The sequence below is a fragment of the Amphiura filiformis genome, chromosome 19 (assembly GCF_039555335.1).
Source record: "Amphiura filiformis chromosome 19, Afil_fr2py, whole genome shotgun sequence".
Lineage (NCBI taxonomy): Eukaryota > Metazoa > Echinodermata > Ophiuroidea > Amphilepidida > Amphiuridae > Amphiura > Amphiura filiformis.
The window spans coordinates 47,831,168-47,858,713 of NC_092646.1; the positions used below are offsets into that span (position 1 = coordinate 47,831,168).

Below are 27,546 nucleotides of genomic sequence, written 5' to 3' on the forward strand. Positions count from 1 at the left end.
ACTTTGAAAACTTGCTTGATTTATTGTTGTTAATGAGTTATGTAAGTTTTACAAAAGTGATGTTGTTTCATCCCTCTTTACAACATAATTCGAGAACCACAGAATCTACAAAAGTATATCTGTAATATCAATGCAATTTTTGCCAAAGCTCACTACCATTCGCAATATGATATGAACTACCAAATCGCAATAAAAAAAAGCGCAGTGATTTATAGTGCGCTACGCACAGGCACAACGCCTAGACGTTGATCCACAAGCCTCAGCACACTTTACAGGTTGTCGCTGACCACTACGGCCCACATCATTCCATAAACCATTAAACAACAATTCAGGAACTTTGCTGCTTCAAGAGCGCACACCCTAGACATTCAACAAATAACCATCGCAACCAGGATCAGCTCCCCGAGTTTCGTACGGGTTACAACGAGACAAATTAGCAGTAAGTTCCTTGTGCAGGGGAATTTCAAGCTAACTCAATTTTTCCACGAGAGCGTACTAGGCACCACCAGGGTTCGAACCCGCAACCTTTCGCACCACAGTCGAACGCCTTATCGATTGAGCTAACTTGACAATAGTTTGGAGTGGTGTCAAACCTTAACTCCCAGTGTTGCTAGGTAGGAGATAACTTGCCTGATCAGCAACTATGCCTTTTTTCTGCCTTTCATCAATATTTGTGTTTATTTCACCATCAATACTATCACCTGTACATTTCATTTTAAGGGAAACAATGTCTTTTGAATCAATTTTCAGCCACTTCAATATAAAGTTCAGCCCTACTGTTTGTTGACAAATGTATGAGCAGCAACATTTTCACGTATTTTTTGTGGGGACCTGAGAGCACATCAGACATCGAACTGCATTTCAAAAACGATGAATGTCCTTCTGATATCAAATAATTGTTTTTTAAATTCGCGATATAATGCAATTTTATGGAAAATGATTACAAATTGATATTTTTGAAATTTAACAGTCCTCGAAGTAAATTGTATAAATTTAAAGATATGTACGTACTTAAAGTGCATGTAACTGAGACAAAAAGCCGTCTATCATATGATGAAAATTTTGACATTAAGATTTTCCCCCCACAAAACACAAGAAAATCGGGCCTTTTGGGGAATAAAATTCGATATCGTTAATATGAAAGGTTAACATTTTCAATTAACATATCATTAGATTTATGAAGTTTACTTCGAGGATGGTTAAATATAAAAAATACACAAAATATCAAACTTTAATAATTTGCATAAAAAGTGTGTCATATCGCGAATTTAAAAACTATTTGATATCAGAAGGACATTCCTCGTATTCAGAATGCAATTCGATATGTCTGATGTGCTCCCAGGTCCCACAAAAATACTGTGCAAACGTTGTCCGAGCCCTTAGCCCAGAAAGAAACTTGTGAGAAACATTTGCGTTATTTTATGGCAACACTCCGTTCTACTGATACCATCCCGAAGAATGTGTTTGTCAATTTTGGATTGGCATGGGCTGCTTTGTTTACAACGTTAATAACAAAATTCTGGGAGTCATGACCAGTACTTTTTTGGCACCTCAAAGGTCAAAATTTGCCAGGTCCTAACAAGATTTGGGGTCAAATGTAATTAATGGGGTATTTCCGGCACGCATGAATAATCTTGGCTAAAAATGTGATTTATACCCGAAATGCTTCTTCTCCTACAGATTACGTGGTACAGTAATGTTATTTGTACATCGACTTTGGCTATAGCCGGGCCTATGAGGTCCTCACAGATTTGAGGTCAAAGGTCATTAAGGGTGGTTTTCTGGCACACAACTAAATATCTTCAAAATGCTTCTTTTCCTACATATTACACGGTACAGAGATGCGACTGACACATATGTATTGACATTAGCTTGTGTCTATGTGGTCCTCAAATATTTTGAACTCAAGGTTATACAGGGGACAAACAGGGTTAATTGACTACTGAGAATCACTTTAAAAATTAATTCAAAATGTTCTGCATATTAAGTGTTGTGATTATCATAATAATGCCAAAAGGGCTCTAAGCATAATGTTCATATATACGGATGTGAGACCGCAGCATATCTAGTTTTTTGTTTGTTAGTATGTATGTTTAAACATTTAAATCGGAATGATGAACACCAAATTTCGCTGTTTAATATGTCAAAAGTTACAACTATTGATTAGATTTCTTAAACCGTGAAGAAAGTTACAAATTTCAGCAAATAAACGGGTTACCGCGAAATGTAGTGGACAAGTTGCTTACGGCTGCATAAACTTGTTTAAGGATGTTGTATACGGGAAAATACGAGTGAGGTCACCGAACATACAGGGTGTCTCAATAAAAATAGGCCCTGTGGATCGGGAGACATAACTTAAAATATCAGCAGTAAAATTAAAACTTTCTTGCATATTCAAAATCCATGAAGTGTCTTCTATAGATTGGTGCATAAATCATCAAGATCCGGTCACTCGTCACTGAGATAATTGAAAAACTACAAATAGACTCATTTTTGGACCTTTCCAATGGGACAATACACATTAACAATAATGCGCTGCATTGTAGTTTAAAATTGAAGAAATTAATGAAGTTAAGGGTTGACTAAGTATTGTTGGTCGAAACAGCCAAAAAGATCGATTTTCATTATCTAAATCAATATATTATTCAAAAATAACACTGACATTGATATGTTTTGCAAAACTTCATACTTTGAAAACTTGCTTGATTTATTGTTGTTAATGAGTTATGTAAGTTTTACAAAAGTGATGTTGTTTCATCCCTCTTTAAAACATAATTCGAGAAGCACAGAACCTACAAAAGTATATCTGTAATATCAATGCAATTTTTGCCAAAGCTCACTACCATTCGCAATATGATGTGAACTACCAAATCGCAATAGTTTGAAGTGGTGTCAAACCTTAACTCCCAGTGTTGCTAGGTAGGAGATAACTTGCCTGATCAGCAACTATGCCTTTTTTCTGCCTTTCATCAATTTGTGTTTATTTCACCATCAATACTATCACCTGTACATTTCATTTTAAGGGAAACAATATCTTTTGAATCAATTTTCAGCCACTTCAATATAAAGTTCAGCTCTACTGTTTGTTGACAAATGTATGAACAGCAACATGTTCACGTATATTTTGTGGGGACCTGAGAGCACATCAGACATCGAATTGCATTTCAATGAATGTCTTTCTGATATCAAATAATTGTTTTTTAAATTCGCGATATAATGCAATTTTATGGCAAATGATTAAAAATTGATATTTTTGAAATTTAACAGTCCTCGAAGTAAATTGTATAAATTTAAAGATATGTACGTACTTAAAGTGCATGTAACTGAGACAAAAAGCCGTCTATCATATGATGAAAATTTTGACATTAAGATTTTCCCCCCACAAAACACAAGAAAATTGGGCCTTTTGGGGAATAAAATTCGATATCGTTAATATGAAAGGTTAACATTTTCAATTAACATATCATTAGATTTATGAAGTTTACTTCGAGGATGGTTAAATATAAAAAATACAAAAAATATCAATCTTTAATAATTTGCATAAAAAGTGTGTCATATCGCGAATTTAAAAACTATTTGATATCAGAAGGACATTCCTCGTATTCAGAATGCAATTCGATATGTCTGATGTGCTCCCAGGTCCCACAACAAATACTGTGCAAACGTTGTCCGAGCCCTTAGCCCAGAAAGAAACTTGTGAGAAACATTCTTTGGGAGATTGATTGATTGATTTTGAACTCCACTCGGTAACACTTGGCATGGCGTTTCCTTTTATTTCTTTTATAATAAACTACACATTATTGTTAATGTGTATTACCCCATTTGAATGGTACAAAAATGTGTCTATTTGTACACATTTAATTATCTCAGTGACGCGTGAACGGATTTGGATCATTTTTGCACCATTGTTAAGCAGACACTTCATGGTTTTTGAATCTTTAAGAATTTGTTTATGTTACTGCCGATATTTTAAGTTATGCACCACTTTCCATAGGGCCTATTTTTATTGAGACACCCTGTAGTTACACAATTGCTCGGAAGGAGGATTCCAAACATTTTAAAGCATCTGCCCACGAATGACATCCCTTTCTTAGCCGCACATGCATGTCACTTTATTATAAACTACTACTACGAAACGTGAGTGCCCGATCGCAACGGTATAACAATTGAAATGCCAGACATGCTAGCTCTAAGTTCGAAGTGACAGAGGAGCAGGTCTCTAGTTCGATTCCACAACCATTCATACTTAAAAATAAATCTTCTCTAAAAAGTATATTGGTACATATTAACACCAACAACTCACATGTAAAATATGAGCGTGCACAGCGCCCTCGTTCAGCTGAACAAAATTCTTGAAGTTTCGGCCTCTCTTAGCCTAGTTTACAAATGACAAACTTTGGAGGGGCATAACATCTTGCGCCATTATCATCCCAACCTGCATTTTGCATTTTTTTAAAGTATAAATGGTCACATCACAAAAAACAAGAAAAAAAGTTGGGATCTTGATGGCGCATAAAAACAGCAAATCCAATGTTTTGATGAAAAGCATCATAACGCGCCATCGAGATCCCTAGTCCGAACAAGTTTGAAATTAAAAATCTCCATGGTAAGTTTTATTTTCCAGCAAAAACTTTTTGGGATTTGATGGCGCACAGAGTTAATAGAGATTAAAGGTCAAAGGTACCTATTTTAGTGCATTTTTACGTGCCTGTATTTCTGCGCGCCAACGTCACCTGACTCTCAGAATAGCAACTAATCAAAGACAACATCATTCTCTGTAAATTAATGAAAAAATAGCTTGGGATCACTTGATCTTCATATGTGACCGTACACCACGAATGAGCCGTAAATGTCCTCAATTGTATGCTGAGTTACAGTGTAAAATGGGCATGAAGGTCATATTCATAGGTATTTCAATTTGGTGCTACGTGTATCTCATTAAATGAGGTACACGTAGCACCAAATCGAGGTACCTATGAATACGACCTTCATGCCCATTTTACACTGTAACTCAGAATACAATTGAGGACATTTACGGCTCATTCGTGGTGTACGGTCACATATTTTAATGATTTTTTGAAAATTGACAAATTGTGGAGGTCAATTTGATGTAAAATTCCCTTGACAATGACGCGCAGCAAAATGTGGGCCTAATACTGCATTACAAAAATATGCGCCAACAAGATCCCAATTTAATTTTTCATCATCTAGCTTCTTTGATGACTAGTAGACAAAAACAAGCAAGAGCTACTTGGGATCTTGTGGGCGCACTGAAATAATAGAGGTCAAAGTTCATACTTTGTGCCGAATTGGCATTATATTGCCTATGTGCTACACAAAAGTGGAAATTTGACCGGTAATAGAAATGTGCGCCATCAAGATCCTATGTTACTTTTTGGATGATTGGTTAGAGGGGCTTATGTATAACTGATAGCAAGTAAAAAAGAAGTGGGATCATGTAGGCGCACTCATTCGATAGAGGTCAAAGTTTATAATTTGTGCCGAATTGGCATTATTTTGCCTCGTACAGCAGAAAGTGGAAGTTTGACCCGCAATAAAAATGTGCTCCAACAAGATCCCATCGTGTATTTTGGAAGATTGGCTAAAGGGCTTATTTAAAACTGATAGCAAATGAAAAAAGTGGGATCATGTGGGCGCACTAATTCAATAGAGGTCAAAGTTCATTATTTGTACCAAATTCATATTTTGCCCTGTGCAGCACAAACGTGGAACTTTGACCATCAAAAAAATTGTGCGCCAACAAGATCCCATCTTGTATTTTGGAAGATTGGCTCAAGGGCTTATGTATAACTGATAGCAGGTGAAAAAGAAGTGGGATCATGTGGGCACACTAATTCAATAGAGGTCAAAGTTCATACTTTGTGCAAAATTCATGTTTCGCCTATGTGCAGCACAAAAATGCCTACTTGACCAGCAATAAAATAATGTGAGTGGACGCGGCGAATCAGCCGTAAACTCGGCAAATTGTATTCTGAGTTAAAGTGTAAAATGTATGTGGAGGTCGTATTCATAGGTGTATCAATTCGTTGCGACAAGTATCTTATCAAACGCTGTTTAAATCAATCAATAATACTACTGCTGAAGAGGATAATAAACTTCTACCTATTTCTATAGAATAGTTCTTGTCTTTGTTTGCTTTGGCTAAATCCTGTTCAAGTGGTAGATAACAAAGCATTGTATTTTTTCTAGGTATGTATAATCAACAATGAACAATGAGAGGATATTTCTGAACCTCGTTGACTTGGGGATGATTTGAAATGACCGCCAATTATGACTTTGGATATTTATTACCAGAAATGTAGAAAAGAGACACATGTAGAACCGATAAAAATACAATTTTGTCGAAGGAACAGAGTTCAACAAATCATAACCCCGCTTTTGGATATCGTTTGAAGTCAAATGATATACCATTTTAAAGCTTATGGTATATATTTTCTAAACACAAAATAAAACAAAATTGACCGGGGCCGACTTTACGGCTGATTCGGCGCGTCCAGTCACATATGCGACAACAAGATCCTATCTTACTTTTTGGATAATAAGTTAGAGGGGTTTATGTATAACTATAGCAAGTAAAATAAAAATTGGAATCATGTGGGTGCACTTATCCAATAGGTTCCACTTTTGTATAAACTGCATATGGGCAAAATAATGCCAATTTGGCACAAAGTGTGAACTTTTACCTCTATTGGATTAGTGCGCCCACATGATCCCACTTTTTATCAGTTACACATCCATCGTTTAGCCACTCATTCTAAATATAAGATGGGATTTTGTTGGCGTGCGCACAATTTTATTGCGAGTCAAAGTTCTACTGATAGATGTATTGCACGTAGGCCAAATAATGTCAAATTTCAAGATTTTTTTCAGTCGAACGAGGGCGCTGTGCACGCTCAAATTGTACATGTGAGTTGTTGGTGTTAATATGTACCATAATGATTTTTTGTGTCACAACCCCTCTTATTTGGGTACATAATAAGGAAGACTAACTCTTAATAGAATATATAGTAGCTATAAGTTAATAGAAACAGGTGTCCCTTAACGTCATAATGTACGATTTCGGTCAAATTTTAGATTTTAATTTTGAAATTGATAATGGAAGTTGTGAAACCCCCCCCCCTCAAGTTTGGGATTTTAAAGATTTTAATGAACCGAATGTGCTCTGTGATGCGGTCAGCCAGGCGGCGCTGGATCACCTATATAAATAAACACATCAAAAGAAATAAGCCCCCCTCTCAAAATTACGTCATAATTATATGACTGTTTAGTAAACAGTCATGTAATTATTTCAAAGTTAGTTTTATTGGTTCAAAACGAAACCTTACAATGCTATGCAATGACGAAATATTGAGAGGGGGCTTAATTTTGTTGATGTGTTTAAGATCGTATCTCTTACAAATAATAGCATAAACGAATGTTCTAATACAAATAAAGTGATCATGCACAGCGTATGAACCTTTCGGTCCCAGTAATACACAAACACCAAATGGATTATATTGAAAACTATTGCATTTCATGTTGTTTGTATATTTTTTAGGTAAATGATTAATCCCGTTTTTATGGCTCAAATGTATTTGCACAAGAGCGAATGAAAGTTTCGATATAATGCAATAGCTATGTACACTACGCAAAAAAAGTTTCTTTATGGTCAGGATATTTACCCACTATTAAAATCTAGCGACTAATTTTGTACGTGTGCTAAATAAGCGCATGCGGATGATCGTCCTGCGCATTTTGACACCTCAATCACTACTCTACGACACTCCTGAGAAAAGATATGAATGTTTAAGTAACACGAGGTCGAAAAATGAAAATTGCAAAAAGCCTATTCAAGTTTTCAGCATCAAAGAACACAAAAACAACAAACATGCAGATAACATGTTTTGTTTAATTGCTGAGCACATTTCAGGCATCATACTGCCACTTCCAACTTCACTTGAGATTAATCTCTTTCTTTACCAGTCTTCCAATACTTTGTGTGTCCACCGTTGCCTTTCATTACAGCAGCCACGCGGCGTCTCATGCTCCTAATGAGGCGTCGAATGTTACCTTGCTCAATCCCGTTCCACTCGTTGATAACGATGCGACGCAATCCCACCAGAGTTGTATCTGCCTTTATCTTCTTGTTGACTCGTCTCTTGTGCTGATCCCAAAGGTTCTCCAAGGGGTTAAGATCAGGGCTTCTGGAGGGCCACTCAAGTGTCTCAATTCCTTCTGCTTCCAGGAATGCACCTGTAATCATGACCTGATTTTGAATCCCATTTCCAAATCTATCTCTCAAAACGTAAATGTCTTAGTACCCACTCACCTTTGTCTTTGATCATTTCATCTGCACAATAAGCAAAGGATTATCCAACATGCATCAATTAAAATGCTTTAAATTAAAATTGAAAAGGCGGGAATAATGAAACCGTCTTGGATCAGTGAATCAGCTCTAAAACCATTGAATAGGCTTGTTTGCAATTTTTCATTTTTCGACCTCGTGTCTCAGAAGTGTCGCAGGGCAGTGATTGAGGTGTCAAAATGCGCAGGACAATCTCCCGCATGCGATTATTTAGGAATAAAATTGGTCGCTAAATTTTAATAGTGGGTAAATTTCCTAACCATCAAGAAACTTTTTTTTGCGTAGTTTATATATTAATTAATGAGTGACAGACCCATGGTTTAAGAGTTTCAGCCCTGCTATAGTCCTTCAAGAATATGACTCTCTGCTGAGGTTAAACATAACATAGGGATGCCTCATGCCACCCCACAGCCGATGTCCATTCGAAGGACTGCCTAGCTACAATGTGTTGGAACACCAACTGTAATTCCCATGTTCGTCTTAGTATAGTACACACGCTAAATGAGTCACTGGAAACTAAGGATTATAGTAGTGTTGTCTCAATGTTCAACTTAAGCATATACCCCTCTACTTTCCCCACCAAACAATGTTGGGAGAAGCTATGGTGAAAATGGGCATATTGGGCATGCCAACATGGGTAGAAGGGCTAGGGGAATCATTTAAAATAATGCCTTAAAAGTGTTCGAACAAGTATTTCTACGATTGTAGTCTATTTTGTTTATGTAACATGTATGATTAGACTATTTTCATTTGCTTTTTATTCACAGAAATGTATTTGCAATTGTTTAAACTAGAGGACATACGCCACATATTGATCCCGATATTGACAAATCTTAAAGGTGGGTAACCTGATTGACAACCTCACCCCACCAATTTACCCGCATCAAAATGCAGAATGTGGTATAGATTTATCATTTTTGGACTTATGGTCTTCTTGCGCTCGGATAGAAACAAAAGTTTATACCTCAAATTAAATGCAGATGTTGGAAATATTGGTAACATATGTGCAAAGCGAGCAATTTGACACCTTGTTTGTTGAATTTGAAGGTTGTTTTAAAATTTGATCTCGGTTGACCTTTAACTGGATGTGACCCTCTAACTCATTAACCGAGCTCAAAACCTGCGAGAGCGAGCATGGAATCGGGATAAACCAAGTGCACATGAGTCCTTGGGCCGCGCCGGGGCTTGAACCCGGGACCTCAGTGGTGCAAGGCGAGGGAATAACCGCTGCGCCAACTCGCCCTCCCTCCTTCACGGCCTGGTTGAAATTACTTATCCCCCACCCAAGCCTGCTGAAACATCCTTGCACCCAAATTTGGAAACCTTAAATTGTGTAGATATATAATGCAAGCGTAGCTGTCAGGACATTTTTCATATATATTAGAACGTATTGTTTTTACAGTTCCTGCAGAACTGACACCTTCTCCTACAGGTTTGACGATCACGTGACAATTCGAATCATCATATCGAAATATCACGTGGGTAAAAATATCAATATCGATATCAATACTATTCGTCAATTCAGCCCCAAACCAATTCGCCCACATGCTAATTCGAACCCTGTATATTGATGTACAAAAAAAGTTGGCAAACTATTTCGTGATTTTCTCCATAACCGTTGTTTTTAAACCAAATCTGTATATATTTAGATGCCTTGATGTCTTGCATTTGGTCACAAACCAATTCGTTGTACTGTGTGCACTTAACCCTCTTTTAAACCAAATATCCTAAAGAGTCGTGTGATATGTCGAACTTTTCCTCTGGTCATAAAGAACAAAAAAAGTCAGCGTTCGCGTATCTGTACGTAGCCGCAGTTTGGCTATCCTATCTTATATGGCCAAGTCAACGAAGTGGACGAATTGGTTTGGGCCGAATCGACCTGCTTCCATGCTGATACCAGGAAATTGCGAAAAATTACGTACTTTTACAAGGCAAAAAGCAACTTTTCTAGGCATTGTTGACATGGTGTCTTAGCTAAAGAAAGTTTCCTACTATAAAGACCTAACTTTTGAGATGGTTTGTACGGTTTGAAGGTGCAAAATTAACAATAAGCTTAAAATAGGCGCCCGGTTTTTAGCAAGTCATCATCAACGACTTTGACAGATGACGTCAGACGCAATCTCTGTCTTGATAATATCGACATGGACTAATATAGAGCACGTAGCACTGCAAACTTGACACATCGATCGGAGGACAGCTTTCAAACATAAGTCTTGATAGTAATACGCTGTTTTACTTAGCCTATATCTGGTGGCAGCAGCATTTTTCTACAGTCACGTGATAATGGCACCGGCGGATAATACACGGGGGAAGCCGACGGTGTCCACATCTTTTTTTTTTTTTTTTTTTTTTTCCTTTTTCAGCTTGTTGTATTTTATCTGTACTTGGAGCTGGTGGGGGAGAGAAAGCATAAAATACATTCAGGAAAAAATACAACTCGAACCGAAGATCAAGGCTCCATTTCAAATTTAACCCTAAAAAATCACTCATTTTTTGAAACCCGACGTTGTTCGAATTCGCGCCAAAACTTTACCTCTGAAATAAAATATTGGGATTTTTTCTCAGATTCCTTCATGTAGACACTTGCCAGAAGCAAATGAGCTGAAAACGGGCGAATTTTGACAATATCTTTAGAAAATAAAGCCGCAAAAAGCTCAAATAGGCGGTGGACTATTTTAACCGGCGTTCACTGGTACATAAATCGTGGAGTGATTTGGTGGTGCGCCCTCTGAAAAGATTTGAAGAATAGAAGGCTGACGTTGCGCCAAAACATGTGGGTCTATTTAATGATATATGAACTACCACTAAATGTTCTTGTCAATGCTACAGTGCAAAACTTCTCTTTAACATTACATTCAAATAATAATTACATTGTAAATTGGAATTGACACCAATTTTTTCAGGAATTCTTGTTTATAAACTTTTTAGAGCGTTTGCAGTGGTTTGCTCAATAAATATAGGTCAAACGATTAACCGTGTTGAGTTTTTCGTCATAAAACTATAACTGGTATGAATTTTGACAGATGATGATCCTAGCTACGTGCTTGACGATATACTTGACTATTTACTAGGTGAGTACACTACTACTTTTCCTATATTTAATGTGTATATCTTAGACACGACCAGTCACTCTAAACTAAGCATGGCTCGAATATACAACCAGTAACGCTACGCAGTATTGTTATTAAGCTGCCGGTTGCTAAGTTCCGAACTTCTGCACATTACGAACACGCATTGATACGTAGATAACAACTTGTGATGTAAACTATACTACTTTTCTTAAATCACCCCTAAACACTGAACTAAGGTGGTGACACTAAATTCGCGGTTGTTTTATGAAGCACGCTAACCGAATGACAAATTCCGCTGAATTGCTAGCTAGAAAATGTCGCCAGTCATCGGTCAGTTATGACTAATTCATATTCGATCCCTTGATTATGTTAATTAAGGTTGACATAACGACGCCGTTAATTTTGCGAACTTTGCCTGATCAATGCGAGTAGCATCTGAGAGCAATCCGGATTTTTTTTACAATAATGGGATGACTTTTCGCAATAGTAATTTCGAAATTACGAATTTGTGTCAATAATACGACGCGACGGTAGTGTATCACATGAATTTAAAACGATATTCAGCCAGTGATTTAGTGATTAAAAATCTTTGACCTCTGACCTGGCATACAGCACGTGAAACGCCATATTCGTTTGTTTTTATGTCCTCGTGTGATAATAAATAAAATTCAATCTATAGTTGTCGGGCGTAAATGTAGTTTATTACTGGCCAAAGGAGTTTGTTTTTAAAAACAAGTAAATAATCATTACTCACCATTCTATTTGATCTTGTTGATTTCCTAAAATACGTAATAAATTGAAACGGCATCTCTAAGAGCTGAGAGCACTAAAGATAATCACCTCAGCCTTTCAATTTTGATTTATACACCACCGCCTGGGAGCCAAGCGGTTTATTTATTTATTTATTTATTTATTTATTCATTTGTTTGTTTGTTTGTTTGTTTGTTTGTGTGTTTGTTTATTTATTTATTTATTAAGGCCTTTTCAAGTAACTCACCTCTCTCTAACATTTCAAGCACTCACTTGCACCGGCTCAACAAATCAATCAATCACTTAATTTATCAATCAATCAATCAATCAATCAATCAATCAAATTATCAATCAATCAATCAATTTATCAATCAATCAATCAATCAATCGATCAATCAATCAATCCATCCGTCAATCAATCAATGAATCAATCAATGAATGAATCAATCAATCAATCAATATAAATAATTATATAATATTCAATTTCGATCAATAGAGGTATCAAACCATCAAACAATGAATCAATGAACTGATCGACCAAGAGCCCTTTTTGCTCAGAGTGTGTGAGTGATTAAATAAATAATTATTTAAATAAAAAATAATAAAGAAAAAATTGAACAAATTCGTAGCTAGCAATACAATCACAGAAATGAACTTTGCTGACAGAAGGACTCGAACCAACAACCACGGCATTACTAGTCGCCATGCTCTACCACTGAGCTATGACAGCATATAGTGATGAGAATCGAATTTTTAGCCAATACAGTGTTCGTCTGTGACAATGCCGCCTTGAAAAATAAATAAATAAATAAATGTAAAAATAAATGTTGGTATTTATACAGCGCCTTTCACATGTGAACATGTACCAAAGCGCTTTACATTTATTCCGCCGTCATTAGAATATGTCAGCTGCCATACAATGCCCAAGGCATGCTCATACCTTTGGGCGGCGCTCAATGGACAGTATTCATAACAGCTCCCCATTTCACACCTGGGTGGAGAGGAGTAATCGAGATAAAGTGCCTTACTCAAGGGCACAACACGATGGCGTCGCCGGGGCTCGAACCCGCAACCTTCCGATTATGAGTCCGTTCCGCTCGGCCACCGTGCTCAAATAAACAAATAAATAAATAAATAATAAAAAAAAAAAAAAAAAAATAAATAAATAAATAAATAAATAAATAAATAAATAAATAAATAAATAAATAAATAAATAACAGACAAATCGTTATAATATCAATCTTTATCTAAAATTTCTTTAACTTAAATATTTTCTTTAGAGCAAGGACAAATATTTCCACTTTCTCGAGTATCTCCAATTTGAGCCCTACTTCGTAAATTACTGATTTAATTCCACGATTTATTCCATTAAGCAATACCTGTGATTAATGTTACACGTCTCACAACAGATATATAGTTGGCTTAGTGGTCTTAAGATCGGTTCATAGTGTATATTCGAAGGCGAATGTTCGTTGCCGAATACCTTTTATGACGTCAACATATATACAGCAACGAATAAAATACAGTAAGCCAAACAATTAAGGTACCAGTTGTGTTCACCCCTGTATATCCTAAGACAAGTATGTTAAAATTAAAACAAGCAGCCAATACCTGTACTCTTTAGCTGGTTGAGAATTAAAGAAACGGTGATCTAAAACATAATGAAGAAACGAAATCAAAAGTTGCACTTTTGTGTTCTAATCAATGAAAGCACGACGCTAGTTCTTACGTGCTAATCAATGGAAGCACGGCGTTAGTTCTCTTGTTCGCGAATCTTTTGTGTGCAAATCAATAGGGCTTGTAATATGGTAAACTGCAACTTTTAAATGGGCATCTTCCTTGGGTATTTGGATCGTCGTGGTTTTATTTCTAGAACAATTTCAACAAATGAGGTCTTAAATTCGAGCTAAAAGATACAGCTGTTGGCTGCGGATTATCTGCTATTGCCTGCAGGTTAACTTTCATTGGGGGTTTTTGAAATCATCGTTCGTCGAACAATATTCAGGTGACCTCGAGCCTTTCATATAAATCAATAGTATCTCGCTATCAGGTGCGCGATATTTAATCCGATTCAACTCGGCGTGTCATCAGACAGTAAAGCGCTCCACAGACTCCGAGTATTGTACGTACAATATTGTATGTAACATATACGTTATTTAATCTATTGCCATTCTATTTCCAGTAATGTTTAAGTTCTAACGAATGTTTGATGACGAAAAATCGATAATATGTTACATACAATATCTAGCAGAAATATATTATCGATTTTTCGTCATCAAACATTCGTTAGAACTTAAACATTACTGGAAATAGGATGGCAATAGATTAAATAACGTATATGGTCAATTCCAGCGAAAGCGGCCTTTACTAGCAAGTCGTACCAGGGGACAAGTTATGATAGCTTAAATGAATTGGCGTTACCCACGAATTCAAAGATAAAGCACCATATATGTCATTGAATGTCCTTCAATCAAAATGAAATTATTACCGTTAGAAAGACGTTTGCATGATCTCTCATCATATGTAAAACAATTGAATTCCACCAAAGTTTGTGGAGTCTAGAGGCCATTAAGTCAATTTGGCTAATAATTTTGTTACCCGCGTATCAAAAATAAAATGATCGTTCTGAAAAATGTTAAGTGAATATGCCATAAATGACTATATCATGAAACGAAGTTTCGTTCTATAATTCTGAGGTCCAAGTGATTATTTTATGCAAATACGTTTTACCCATAAAATCCCATAAAATCAAATTTGACGTTACCCACGTATCAACTGTTACCCACGAGTCCAGCAAATATAATTGCCATAACTTAAATTAACATTTAATGACTTTGGACACTGAATTTAGTTTGACAAGCGCTTAAAATTGTAAATCGTAAAAACACGTTCACCGCTTTGAAAAAGAATCTACGACGGTTTAAACTTTTGTTACCCACGAATCCCGAATAGATGCTAACCTTGAAAAATAAGGAGATTGTTTATTTTAAGTTTAAATCAGCAAATATTCAAGCCATGGGTATGCTATAATTTTGACAGTACTTACAGTTTATACACCTAAGAAACGCAAACCCCAAACGGTACTATAGTACGTATAGCTTTACCCACGAATTCGGCGTTACCCACGAATCCAAGGATTTACTCGTAAATTATATGTTTCTTATGCATCTTAACATTTTGAAAACATGCGAAATAGGTTCCAAAACAGTCCTGTTTAATAGCGTCCTCTTGAAGGTATACTGAAGCTGCATCATGAAGTTTTGATTGATTATCCTAAATTACCATTGTTTGGGTAAGTGCAATTGGTTAGAGAAACGGGAATCATTGAAACACAATGAACAGAGATGATTTTCATTTTGGACTTTACTAAGTCCAGATATATTTTAAACTTGAAATTAAATTCACTTTGTGTAACAAGTATGATTTTGAATGTCCAATTTATTATCCATTCCAAAAGGAGCACCCCCTTCCAAGGCTATATGATTAGGATTTGGACTAAGGTTAGGAATTGATATAGGATTAGGGTTTGCCTGTTAAGGGTATGTTAGGGTTAAGGTTGGGATTAGGGTTAGGTTAGGGTTAGGATTAGGGTTAGGATTAGGGTTAGGATTAGAATTACGGTTAGTGTTATGGCCCATGTTTAGGGTTTAGGGTTATAGGGTACCTTATGTAGGAGGGGTCTGCAATTACCTTGGATAAAATACAGTTGTTTGTGTGGGTGTGTGTACATCTGTACAGGTACATGTATGGCTATGTGAATATAGGCCTGTGATTCATATGAAGAATGTGCATGGTCTTTTTATAGTACAAGGACAAATTGGCCAATGCCAGAGGCTATATGCATACCAATGTGTGTACATCTACAAATGAGAAATTTTTGGTGGTTTGCTTTTCATTGCAAATTGCAGTCATTTTAAATTATCGCAGTTTTTTTTTTTTTTTTTCCTACACACAAAATGGCGTTTAATTTACTCGCAACATTACGCGTCTGGTAAAGCCGTGAAATTGTGCCTATTTAGAGGATATCTCATCATTTGTATAATGTACATCATCACTATACTTGTCCATGTTATCAAAGATATGGCTATATGCAGCTGTGAATTTCCAGCCCCCCCCCTTATGGCCAGGGTACCACGGGGATGGGTGGCTGGGACTTATACCAGGGCTAAATTTCAAAGATGTTAAAACTCCCGGCCAAGTCCCGGACCGACGGGAAACAACACATGGCCGGCCCTACAGGGACAAATTTTGTGTCAATGCCCGTCTGTTATAATAAACTGCCCGGCTATTTTTTCCGGGTACTCTGCACTGCAGCCAGGGGTTGGAGTGGGTCAGGGACTCAGGGTTTCAATTGACAAGTGCATTATCAACAGCCTTGCATTTTCACGTGCATGAAATCTATAAGCTTAAATACTGAATATACAGGCCTATGTCCCCCCCCCAGCACACACACACAATCATAATTACTCACATCACTAGTATCACAGGGTCAGGCTTTCAATTGACAAGTGCATTATCAACAGCCTTGCATTTTCACGTGCATGAAATCTATAAGCTTAAATACTGAACATACAGGTCTATGTATCCCCCCTCAACAATCATAATTACTCACATCACTAGTAATCACAGGGTCAGGCTTTCAATTGACAAGTGCATTATCAACAGCCTTGCATTTTCACGTGCATGAAATCTATAAGCTTAAATACTGAATATACAGGCCTATGTACCCCCCTCAGCACACACACACAATCATAATTACTCACATCACTAGTATCACAGGGTCAGGCTTTCAATTGACAAGTGCATTATCAAAAGCCTTGCATTTTCACGTGCATGAAATCTATAAGCTTAAATACTGAATATACAGGCCTATGTACCCCCCCAGCACACACACACACATCATAATTACTCACATCACTAGTATCACAGGGTCAGGCTTTCAATTGACAAGTGCATTATCAAAAGCCTTGCATTTTCACGTGCATGAAATCTATAAGCTTAAATACTGAATATACAGGCCTATGTACCCCCCCAGCACACACACACAATCATAATTACTCACATCACTAGTATCACAGGGTCAGGGTTTCTATTGACAAGTGCATTATCAACAGCATTGCATTTTCACGTGCATGAAATCTATAAGCTTAACATACAGGTCTATACCCCCCCACAAACACACAATCATAATTACTCACATCACTAGTATCACAGACATTCAAATTCCATCATGAAATCTATTCGGCTTTCACAGTACACTGATTTTCAAGTTCAAACGCTAGCTCTTCAAAGGTGCTGAATTCGACCATCGTGCAAATCGCCAGATATCGTATGAGGACATTTACATAAGGGCGCACATCACTGAAAATGATGCCAGTTTTTCTCTATAAAAATGCTAATTAAAATCATTTAAACAATTTTTGATATCTGCCATCTGTGATACACTTGTAGGATTTATCATTACCAATCCAAATTTAGCCAAAATTATGCAAATTTCTGCTCATTTTAATGCTTACTTTTAGAATCTATGTTTTTTTCTTAGAATAAAAATAAATTAAGATTTGTTCCAAGTCTACCATGTTACAATACTGATAATTCAATTAAAAAAAACTTTTTAGACTGCAACAAGTCTGTCCTAAAACATTGTATTTATTTGGATAATGAATTGGAAATTCAAAATCATACTTGCTACACAAAGTAAAATTATTTGAAGTTTGAAATATATAGTGGACAAAATAAAGTCCAATTTGAAAGAATTTAATGTTAATGGAGGAATAACCGCATGGTGGTTTCCAACCTTCTGTAATATTTTCTATTTTGCCGCTTACCAATACATACCTTCAAATATTTGTTACCCACGAACATTATGGTTACCCACGAATCCCTACTTAAATTATAGTTAACAATGTATTGATAGTGTTTTAGTTCATAGGAACTGTCAAACACGAGTTAATAGAATATTGCTGCATGAAAATATGGAATGATTTTACTAAAATAATAATATAAAACTGTTTGCTCTGTCTATTTGAATTTGGCAACTTTATTATTCTCAAAATTTTTATACCCAAAATGCCATAATGATCCATTCTAAATATTCCATGTAGTCTGTATTTTGATTAAAATTCATTTTAGTGCCATTGCAGCCTGAATTATTGACATACGGAAAAGTATTTTTATTTTTATTAAAAAAAATAATAGGAATTGCTATTTTCCAGACGCTGTTACCCACGAATCCATCCGAGATCCTCATCCTGCGACGAGATACAAAATCTAACTTTATATTTATATGAAGCATTTATTCTAATCTTTCGAAATAATACAGTAATGTTAAATGATAGCCACTTTGGAAAGAGTTCGAAGAATTGACACAATCTTAACTGTACACCTGGTTCTTTCTTAAAATTTGTAATAACCAAAATATTTCTGTATAGATATATGTAATAAAATTCTATTTTACGTTCAAAGTCTTCACCGATTTCTAGTGTATATGAGTCACACATAAAATATTGAAAGATATTAAAGAAAGTGAAATTTTATGGCGTACAACAGGTAAAAAATGCTTGAATTCGTGGGTAACATGCATATGCGCATTTAACACTTTATTTGGTCTAGCAAGAAAAGTTATTTTTCAATCCGATGGCACTTCCACCTGATGATTCACTAGACATGATCGTCTCATTTGATAAGTCTAGAATTGAAAAGGAAAACATTTTCAAAATGGCCCCAGAGAGAATTTTGGCCCGCTTTGGCTGGAATTGACCATATATGTTACATACAATATTGTACGTACAATAAAAAAGTCTGAATACTGCTTTAGCCAAAAAATTAATGTACCAGTTATGTTCACCCCCTTTATATCCTAAACAAAGACAGATGTGTCATTATTGGAACCAGCAGCCAATAGCTGTATCTTTTAGCTCGAATTTAAGACCTCATTTGTTGAAATTGTTCTAGAAATAAAACTTAGCTCTGTTTAAACCGACTGATGCAGAACAAAACCCTCCAAATTCAGATTTATGCCTCTACCCCGGTTTGTTGGACATAAATAATGTTTGGCCCCAGATCCAGGCCCCCATATGCATCTGCCCCTTGCAGGGGATGTGTGAGGGTCGGGGAGGGGGAGGGGTGTAAATCATTGGTTATTGATAATAAATATACGTTTGCCAGGGAGTTTCACCCATTTTTGTCATCTTTTCCGCAATAGCGGAATTCTTGACGTTTTTGGCACCTATAAATGATGTTATTTTGGGCGGAATAAAGATGTAGGCCTAAAGCGTTGTTATCAGTCATATTCATAATTATAATTAAGGATGCAAAATAAGTAACATGTAGGAATGGATATATAGCGTTTTTCAATGAATCTCTTAATGAATTATGCAGAACATCCAAAACCACGAACGTTGGTACCCTGTAATTGTGAGTTCTTAAATTGTGAATTAAAACACACTTATAACAATGTACACAAGTTGGGAACGAGACTCCTTATCTTTTGGTGGTAAAAATATAACAACATTCGCGTGTTCCGGTCGAATATCAAAATTGATTGTTCAATGAATCATAAAACTACTTTGATGATACCGATCTCAGCCAATGAAAAAAGTATTCGCCGGAAATATATATGCGAGACTTCAGTTTGTTGAACTCGACAAATATATATTTGGCTGGTGGTCTCATATAACATTTGTGAGGACTGTTATAGTTGTCGTCGCTCAATCATGACTTATGTTATGTTATTTATTTTTTATTGATTTATTGATTTATTGATGTATTCAATTAATTATTTATGTATTTGGCCATGCGTCTTGAGTTGGGCCGGTAATGTGTAACATGTTTCGCGAGATGAAAATTGCATATTTTTTTCCATTTGAATGTCCATATCTTTTACATACTATACCCACTATATACAAGTATACATTTTCTTGTAGCAAATAGCCCAAGAAATCCCAAAGTGCACTTTAAAATGACACAGGGTGTAACAATAAGGAGTTATGAAACTGAAAATACCGAATATTTTAGGGGAAAATGGAAAATTTGATTTTTTTAAAGTTAGGTGTACCCCACATATTTAAAAGTTACATATTTTAATTCCTCTCAGTCAGAGTTGTATACATATTTAACACCATAGGGTTCAATAAAATGAAAATAGTTTTGCGTTAGCCTCTTTTAAGGCATTCTTTCCCATTGACTTCAATGTGTAACCCGAACAGAAAATAAAATATGTCTGAGCATTTACCCAAGAAAGACATTCCTCTCTTAGTCGCGAATGCGTGTCACTTTATTATAAACTACTATACAGGCGTAACGGGATACCAAAGTTTCAACCATATGTTTTTTACCTAGCTGGGGAGGGGGGGGTTACACTCCAGCTAAGGTATTCTTTTCGAATGCTCGGTTTTGTTCTTCTTCCTCCTCTTCCCACTTTTTCCTGTCAACATTGCTGTAGATCAGGCATGCTTTGACCGAAATGGACCAAACTTGGTCACAACAGTTATTGACCATGGCAGGTACATGGCACATGACCTTGAGGGGGTGCGGGTCACGGAGGGGTCACGGAGGTCTTTTGATGTGTCTTTTGCGGGAAATGCTTCTTCTCCTGCAAGTAATGTTATAGGGTGTTGCCACTTGTACATGAGACTCGGCTATATCACGTGCTTCATATAGGTACCTCACAGAATTGTGGTCGAAGGACAATATGGGTTTTTTTCCTGTATATAACCAAATACCTTCAACATGCTTCCTCTGCTACATATTACATAGCACAATGACGTCAATTGCACATATGCATCGGCTTCACCTAGTGCCTATAACCTGTTCACATAATTGAGTCAAAGGTCATTGAGGGGATAAAATCTTACAATTGAGCTAGGTATTTGTAGTATGCAACAAACCCCTTTCCCAGTATGAGTATTGTTCTAAATATAGTACTTTACCATGGCAACGGACACTGTACCCTGGTTAATACTGCATTTAATCAAGGTGAATGGCAGTATAGCCGTGAAGTTGTGCCTTTTGTATGAATGTGTTCGTTTCGTTACCTATTCTTCTTTACCTATCTGGGGGCGGGGTTACACCACCCAGCTAAGGTACTGTTTTTCTATCCGATTCTGCTTCTAAACTAGCAGGTGGGGTTTACACCCCAGCTAAGGTATTGTCGAGTTCTCTGGTAGAGAAATGACTAGTAAAATAATAAGAGTCTCACACACAATCTGTATACTTGTTATTATTGTGCATAGAAGGTCATAGATGTTAGCTTGTCACAAGCCAAGCTCTGAATGAATCTCAACTCTGGTCCACTGCTCCTTTTATAGCTTTTCAGGCTCTGCTGGGGGCCCACTAAAATGAGTCATCCCGCAAAATGGTGGGATGAATCTGCCCACTAAATGGTGGAAGCCCGCAAAACGGTGGCCCGCAAAACAGCGGCCCGTAAAATGGTGGCCCGCAAAATGATGGGATTGTGCCATCCCGCCAAAGAGTTGGGTTTGTACAAGAGATAGACTTTTGATAAATAACAACAATGTAGGATAATTTTGATAAACAAAATGTGGGATTTCATCAGTATTATTATGATATCCGATTCTTCTTTACAACCCCCGAGCTAGGTCCTGTTTTTCTATCCGATTCTTTACCTAGCGGGGGGTTTACAACCCCCGAGCTAGGTCACGTGTTTCTATCCGATTCTTCTTTCTTTCTTTCTTTCTTTCTTTCTTTCTTTCTTTCTTTCTTTCTTTCTTTCTTTCTTTCTTTCTTTCTTTCTTTCTTTCTTTCTTTCTTTCTTTTCTTTCTTTCTTTTCTTTCTTTCTTTCTTTCTTTCTTTAAAATGCTTCTCCTCCTACATGCTTATCTGAACTCCACCATCAGATTGCCGAGGTCCTGTTTTTCTATCCGATTCTTTACCTAGCGGGGGGTTTACAACCCCCGAGCTAGGTCACGTGTTTCTATCCGATTCTTCTTTCTTTCTTTCTTTTTCTTTCTTTCTTTCTTTCTTTCTTTCTTTCTTTCTTTCTTTCTTTCTTTCTTTCTTTCTTTCTTTCTTTCTTTTCTTTCTTTCTTTTTTTTCTTTCTTTCTTTCTTTCTTTCTTTCTTTCTTTCTTTCTTTCTTTCTTTCTTTAAAATGCTTCTCCTCCTACATGCTTATCTGAACTCCACCATCAGATTGCCGAGGTCCTTTTTGAAGGACTACCTACCTAGTATATAATCGCTGTTTGTTTCAGATACGATTAAACTACTTTAATTTCTTTTGATTCACAGATGTCATTTTCGACTCGCCTACTAAAGAGTCTGCGTTTGGCAAATTGGGACAACTTATTATAGATCATATACATTTTGGTGAGTATCTACCAGAATGGTATTTCACAAAGGCAAAAATAAACAATCACGACCATGGTCTTCACCGTTATCGCCATGATAAATCTAATGCTCCATCTTCTTATGGGATGTGCAATAGTTTCCTGTCCCCCGTGAGTGGGCTAATTTCAAAATGACAGCTGGTTAGTAGTAATCAAGCTAGCTCAATCGATAAGGCGTTCGACCCCCGGTGCGAGAGGTTGCGGGTTCGAACCCTACATGTGGTAAAGTACGCTCTCGTGGAAAATTGAGTTAACTTGAATTTCCCCTGGACAAGGAACTTACTGGTAATTGTCTCGTTGTAAAATCAGCCGCTTCTTTTTTTTTTATATATTAGTAAATTGTGATATTACAATTCATATGTATATCCATATCATGAGAAATATTAGGCCTAAAAATAAATAAATAATTTGAGCTTAGATTTTCATCTGAGAGTAGCATATAAACCCCGTTAAGTCCACAAACATGTAGTTATTATAGTTGCAGTTGGATGAAATATTACAAAGCAAACGCATAGTAACAATACTGGGTACGTGCGCTTTGTTTTCGAAATGAGAACAATAGTCTGCATATTGTTATGCAGCATTGTTATGGTAAATGATAGTACAACACATTGTTGCTTACAATGATATATGGCAATAATGCTATAGTGTCCGCTTCATTTACCAAAAAGCGGGTGAACACGTACGATTCAAACGGGGAAGAACACGTACAAGGCTAAACACTACCCACACAATTAAGTGTAATGGGTTTGAGCACTCTATAATTCCTAAGTTAGTCACTTGTAAAGTAAACTTGTTACATTACGCCCCCACTATTTTTAGTGGTTGAGCACTCTCGACTACTTTTGGAGTATAGACTGTTCTGATTGGTTGGGTTTGTCATGTTTTCGACACTACAAAATGTATATACATGTATAAACATTTCTGTTAAGTTGAACTCATGACAAATTATCCGTCTGATGATCGGTATACCCAATGATCCCTAGTGAGTGTATTCCGTGAAACTATTAGTAACGGTTGCCTTGCCAGAGGTCTATACTTTAAATTTGTTTCTATAGCTATATTGCAGTTTGTTTCAAAGTGCTTATCACACGCAGTTAACTGCGAAAAACCCAAACTATAACCCATTTAACACGTTTTAAAACCGTTCTGTGTTTGGCAATACCTCATTTATCATTAACTATTTGAAAATGTACCGTATTTTTATGTTTGTTTCAGTGTCATTTTGTGACCCACCCAGACCAGTATGCCTCGATGAAGCTGAAAACCTTCTCGTGCTTCACATTGACAGTACCAATCATGCTTATAGAAGTGATCTTTTATACTGGCTTGGAATTGCGCTCGTAGACTGCCGAGAATAAGATATCAGATGAAATAAGCACACTACCAGCGCAACATAAAATTCCTTTGCTTCCCATCACAACGCATCCCCCGCGTGATGTCACTTCCGCCGCAGCGTCGCCAGGTCGCGTTACCGCCTGCACCGCTTGTGCGCCCATCCACGCACGCAACTCGCCGCGCAAATCACGTTCTCTTGGTCCACATTGCGATTATTCTTGTGCCATCATTCCCTGATCAAATCAAATGTAAGTCTTATCAAAACTACAGACTTGACATTTAATATGGAATATTTTTCGAAAAAAATTCCAAGACTGGTCTGGACGGAGTCTGCATAGACCGCACGGGCTAATTATTAATTGGGGTGTGTCGGAAGATGGTGTAAAATAAGTGTTTGATAGAAAATGTGCTTTCCATATGTTTACATTATGGTCTTACAATGTAGCGAATTTGCCTAAAATGGCGGATTTAGGGAGGCTGAATTTGAGCTTTGTGGGGGACACAATTTCGGACTTTATGCAACATTGTTCTTCATCTTCATCTTCATCTGATACAGTGCATCCCTCAGAAATGAGTATTGCTGCACCTTGAATAATAACATGGCGAGGCGAACAAAAGTGCTGTGAACGTGAAGAGAGTTTATTATATACAGTGCTTCGTGCGAGTAAAAATAGCATCAGCAATTATGGAAGCTGGATGCTAGCAAGTCCGTGCCGAAATGCTTCTACGGACGGTGCTGCAACGAGGATGGAGGAAGATCATTCCATAGCTTGATGGTATATGGAAAGAACGAGTACTGGAAAGCTAAAACTCTTGCACGCGGTTGGATGAACTTATGACTGTGGCCTCTCAGTGAGTCAATGTTCCTGCCACTTCTGATGGTAAGGTAGTCAGCAGCTGGAATATCCACAATGGATGCTACAATTTTGTAACACATCACCACCTGCGATCTCATCCTCCGTTGGTGTAGTGTATCCCACTGCAGTGACTGAAGCATGTCAGTGACGCTACTGGTACGGCGATAATCACTAGTGACAAATCGTGCTGCCCGTCTCTGTACAGCTTCTAGACTCTGGATATTACGTTGCGTGTGGGGTGCCCAGGCAGATGATGAATACTCGAGAATTGGGCGGACAAAGCTCTCGTAGCACTTGGTCTTAATATCAGGAGGACATTTGCTGACATTTCGCCGCAGGAAACCAAGTGTCTGGTTTGCCTTTTTGGTTATGGTGTTGATGTGAGCATTCCAGGATAAGTCAGAGCTGATGGTTACTCCCAGGTACTTGGAATTGGTTGTTAAGGCTAGATGTTGGCCATGTAGCGAATAAGTGGTGTGAATGGGAGATCGCTTGTTGGTAATACGCAGGACTTCGCATTTATCAGGATTGAATGACATCCCCCACTGCTTTTCCCATGTCTGGAGACAGTTTAGATCTTCTTGTAACAATCTGGCATCGTCGGGATTTTGATGACTCGGTAGAGCAGAGAGTCATCTGCAAATAGGCGCGTGGTTGATGTGACACACTCTGGCAAGTCGTTAATAAAAACCAGAAAAAGCAAGGGGCCCAGGACGGACCCCTGCGGGACTCCAGATGTTACAGATGTTACAGATGAGACTTGCCCTCAAGTAGAACACGCTGGGAGAAGTCCTCAATCCATGCCAAGGTGTTACCACCTATACCGTAATGAGATAACTTATGAAGGAGGCGCTTATGTGGCACAACATCGAAGGCTTTGGAAAAGTCTAATAATATTGCGTCAATTTGTTGTCTCTCATTCAATCCTTTTGCCAAATCATGAACAGTGCGTATCAGTTGAGCCTCACACGACCGTTTTTTCCTGAAGTCATACTGGGCATCTGACAAGATATGGTGATCTTCAAGGTGTGATATGATGGTACTATGCAAGATATGCTCCATTAATTTGCAACTGACAGATGTGAGAGTTATAGGACGGTAGTTTGATGCTTTGTGTCTGTCTCCCTTCTTGAAAATCGGTGCAACATGCCCAAACTTCCAGTCAGTTGGAATTTCACCTTGAGCAAGTGAAGCTTGAAAAATCAAAGTCAGGCATTATCAAATTTATAGGGGTTTGAGGTGATATTTCTTAAACTTCGTCAGTAACTGGCATTCATCACGGCTAAAATACACTTACAATGTACCAAGATTTTGAACAAGGGAGGGGCTTAAAATACAGCTCTAAAACGCTGTACGTACTCAGAAAGTTTGAATGTCCCCCTGAGGTCAAATGTTATAAACTTACGGTGCAAAAACAACTGTGCGGATTCCTAGTTGTCCAATGAACTCACACTGTTTCTTTGTATACAGTAGGTTTATAACATTTGGCCCCAGGGGCCCATTCAAACTTTTTGAGTACGTACCACTTTTAAGAGCCATATTTTTAAAGCTTCTCCCACTTTCAAAACTGGTAGATTACAAGTTCATTTCAGTTCTGACGAACACTTATGGGTATTTAGATTCAGTAAAATCGCCTCAAACCTCAATAAATTTGTTAATATCAGAATAATGTTGCTCAAATTCAGACATTTTACCCCCACAAAAATCAAATTCAGTGTCCTTAAACCCGCCATTTTAGGCTAATTCACTACATTATGAGCGCCATAATATTAACTAGTGGAAAGCACATTTTCTATCAAACAATTAATTTACACCATCTCTTAACACACCCAATTAATATTTAGCCCGTGCCGTTTATGCAGACCTCTACCAGACCAGTCTTGGAATTTTGCGAAAAATTATTCCATATTAAATGTCAAGTCTGTATATTCGTGTACGATTACTCCTTTACAAGTTGAGCACTTTCTTGAGGATCAACTTCTAAAATCGGATATATAGTGTGTATGTCTTACATATATACATCTTTATCTTGTTATGCAGTTAAACATTACATGTATTCAAAATGTTACTCAAAATAAAAAGCTTGCTTACAAAGGTATATGCGTGACAAGTGTTTACTGCTTTAACTGTGTAGTGTATTGAAACTGGAAAACGTCACAAGAAACACAAAACGTTTAAATTTTTGTCATATACATGGTGCATAAAGGCTATAAAATGTTTTAAGAACATTCCAATATGATGTTAATTAAGGGTAGGTGACCCGATTGACAGACTCATCCCAACTTTCCCCCGTCAAAATGCAGATTTCAGAATCAGGTAAAAGCTCTTTTCCTCATTAACATATTTAAATTAGGAGTTCTAAATCTCTTCATTTCCGAAGAAATCATAACAATAAATTGTAGAATTAGTATTAATTGCCTGTGGTATACCACATTCGAGACCAATTCGAACGTGTTTTACTATACCTTCGGAAATACACCGATTTGGAACTCTAAGATTCAATATGAAAATGATAAAAAAAGCTTTCATTTGATATCAATTTATTACATGATTAAAATTACTAAATTACTGTAGACTACCAATATCAACTTAATATAATAATTCCACAAGGAATTAGTGACATTAACAAGTAAAATCTACGTGTTCCTTTTGCCCCTTGGTACGGCCACATATCTCGCTCCTCTGGGTTAGCAAAGACAATCCTACAGGGTACAGTGAATGGTTCAAGAAAAAGAAAAAGACATGCAAACAGATGGGAAGACAACATAAATGCCAGAGCAGTGGAAGACAAGAACACATGGAGAGATATTTTTAAGATG

General features: G+C 37.1%; 1 protein-coding gene across 1 annotated transcript in view; it reads left to right on the forward strand.

The window, feature by feature from the left end:
• Positions 1-24,206, forward strand: part of LOC140140740 (uncharacterized) — a 32,007-nt gene extending 7,801 nt beyond the window's left edge. The window contains exons 4-7 of the mRNA XM_072162485.1: positions 9,133-9,204; positions 11,389-11,436; positions 22,435-22,512; positions 23,751-24,206. Of these exons, the coding sequence (XP_072018586.1) occupies positions 9,133-9,204; positions 11,389-11,436; positions 22,435-22,512; positions 23,751-23,893 (341 nt within the window). The 3' untranslated portion in view covers positions 23,894-24,206. The remainder of the gene's footprint in view (positions 1-9,132; positions 9,205-11,388; positions 11,437-22,434; positions 22,513-23,750) is intronic.
• Positions 24,207-27,546: the final 3,340 nt, after the last annotated feature.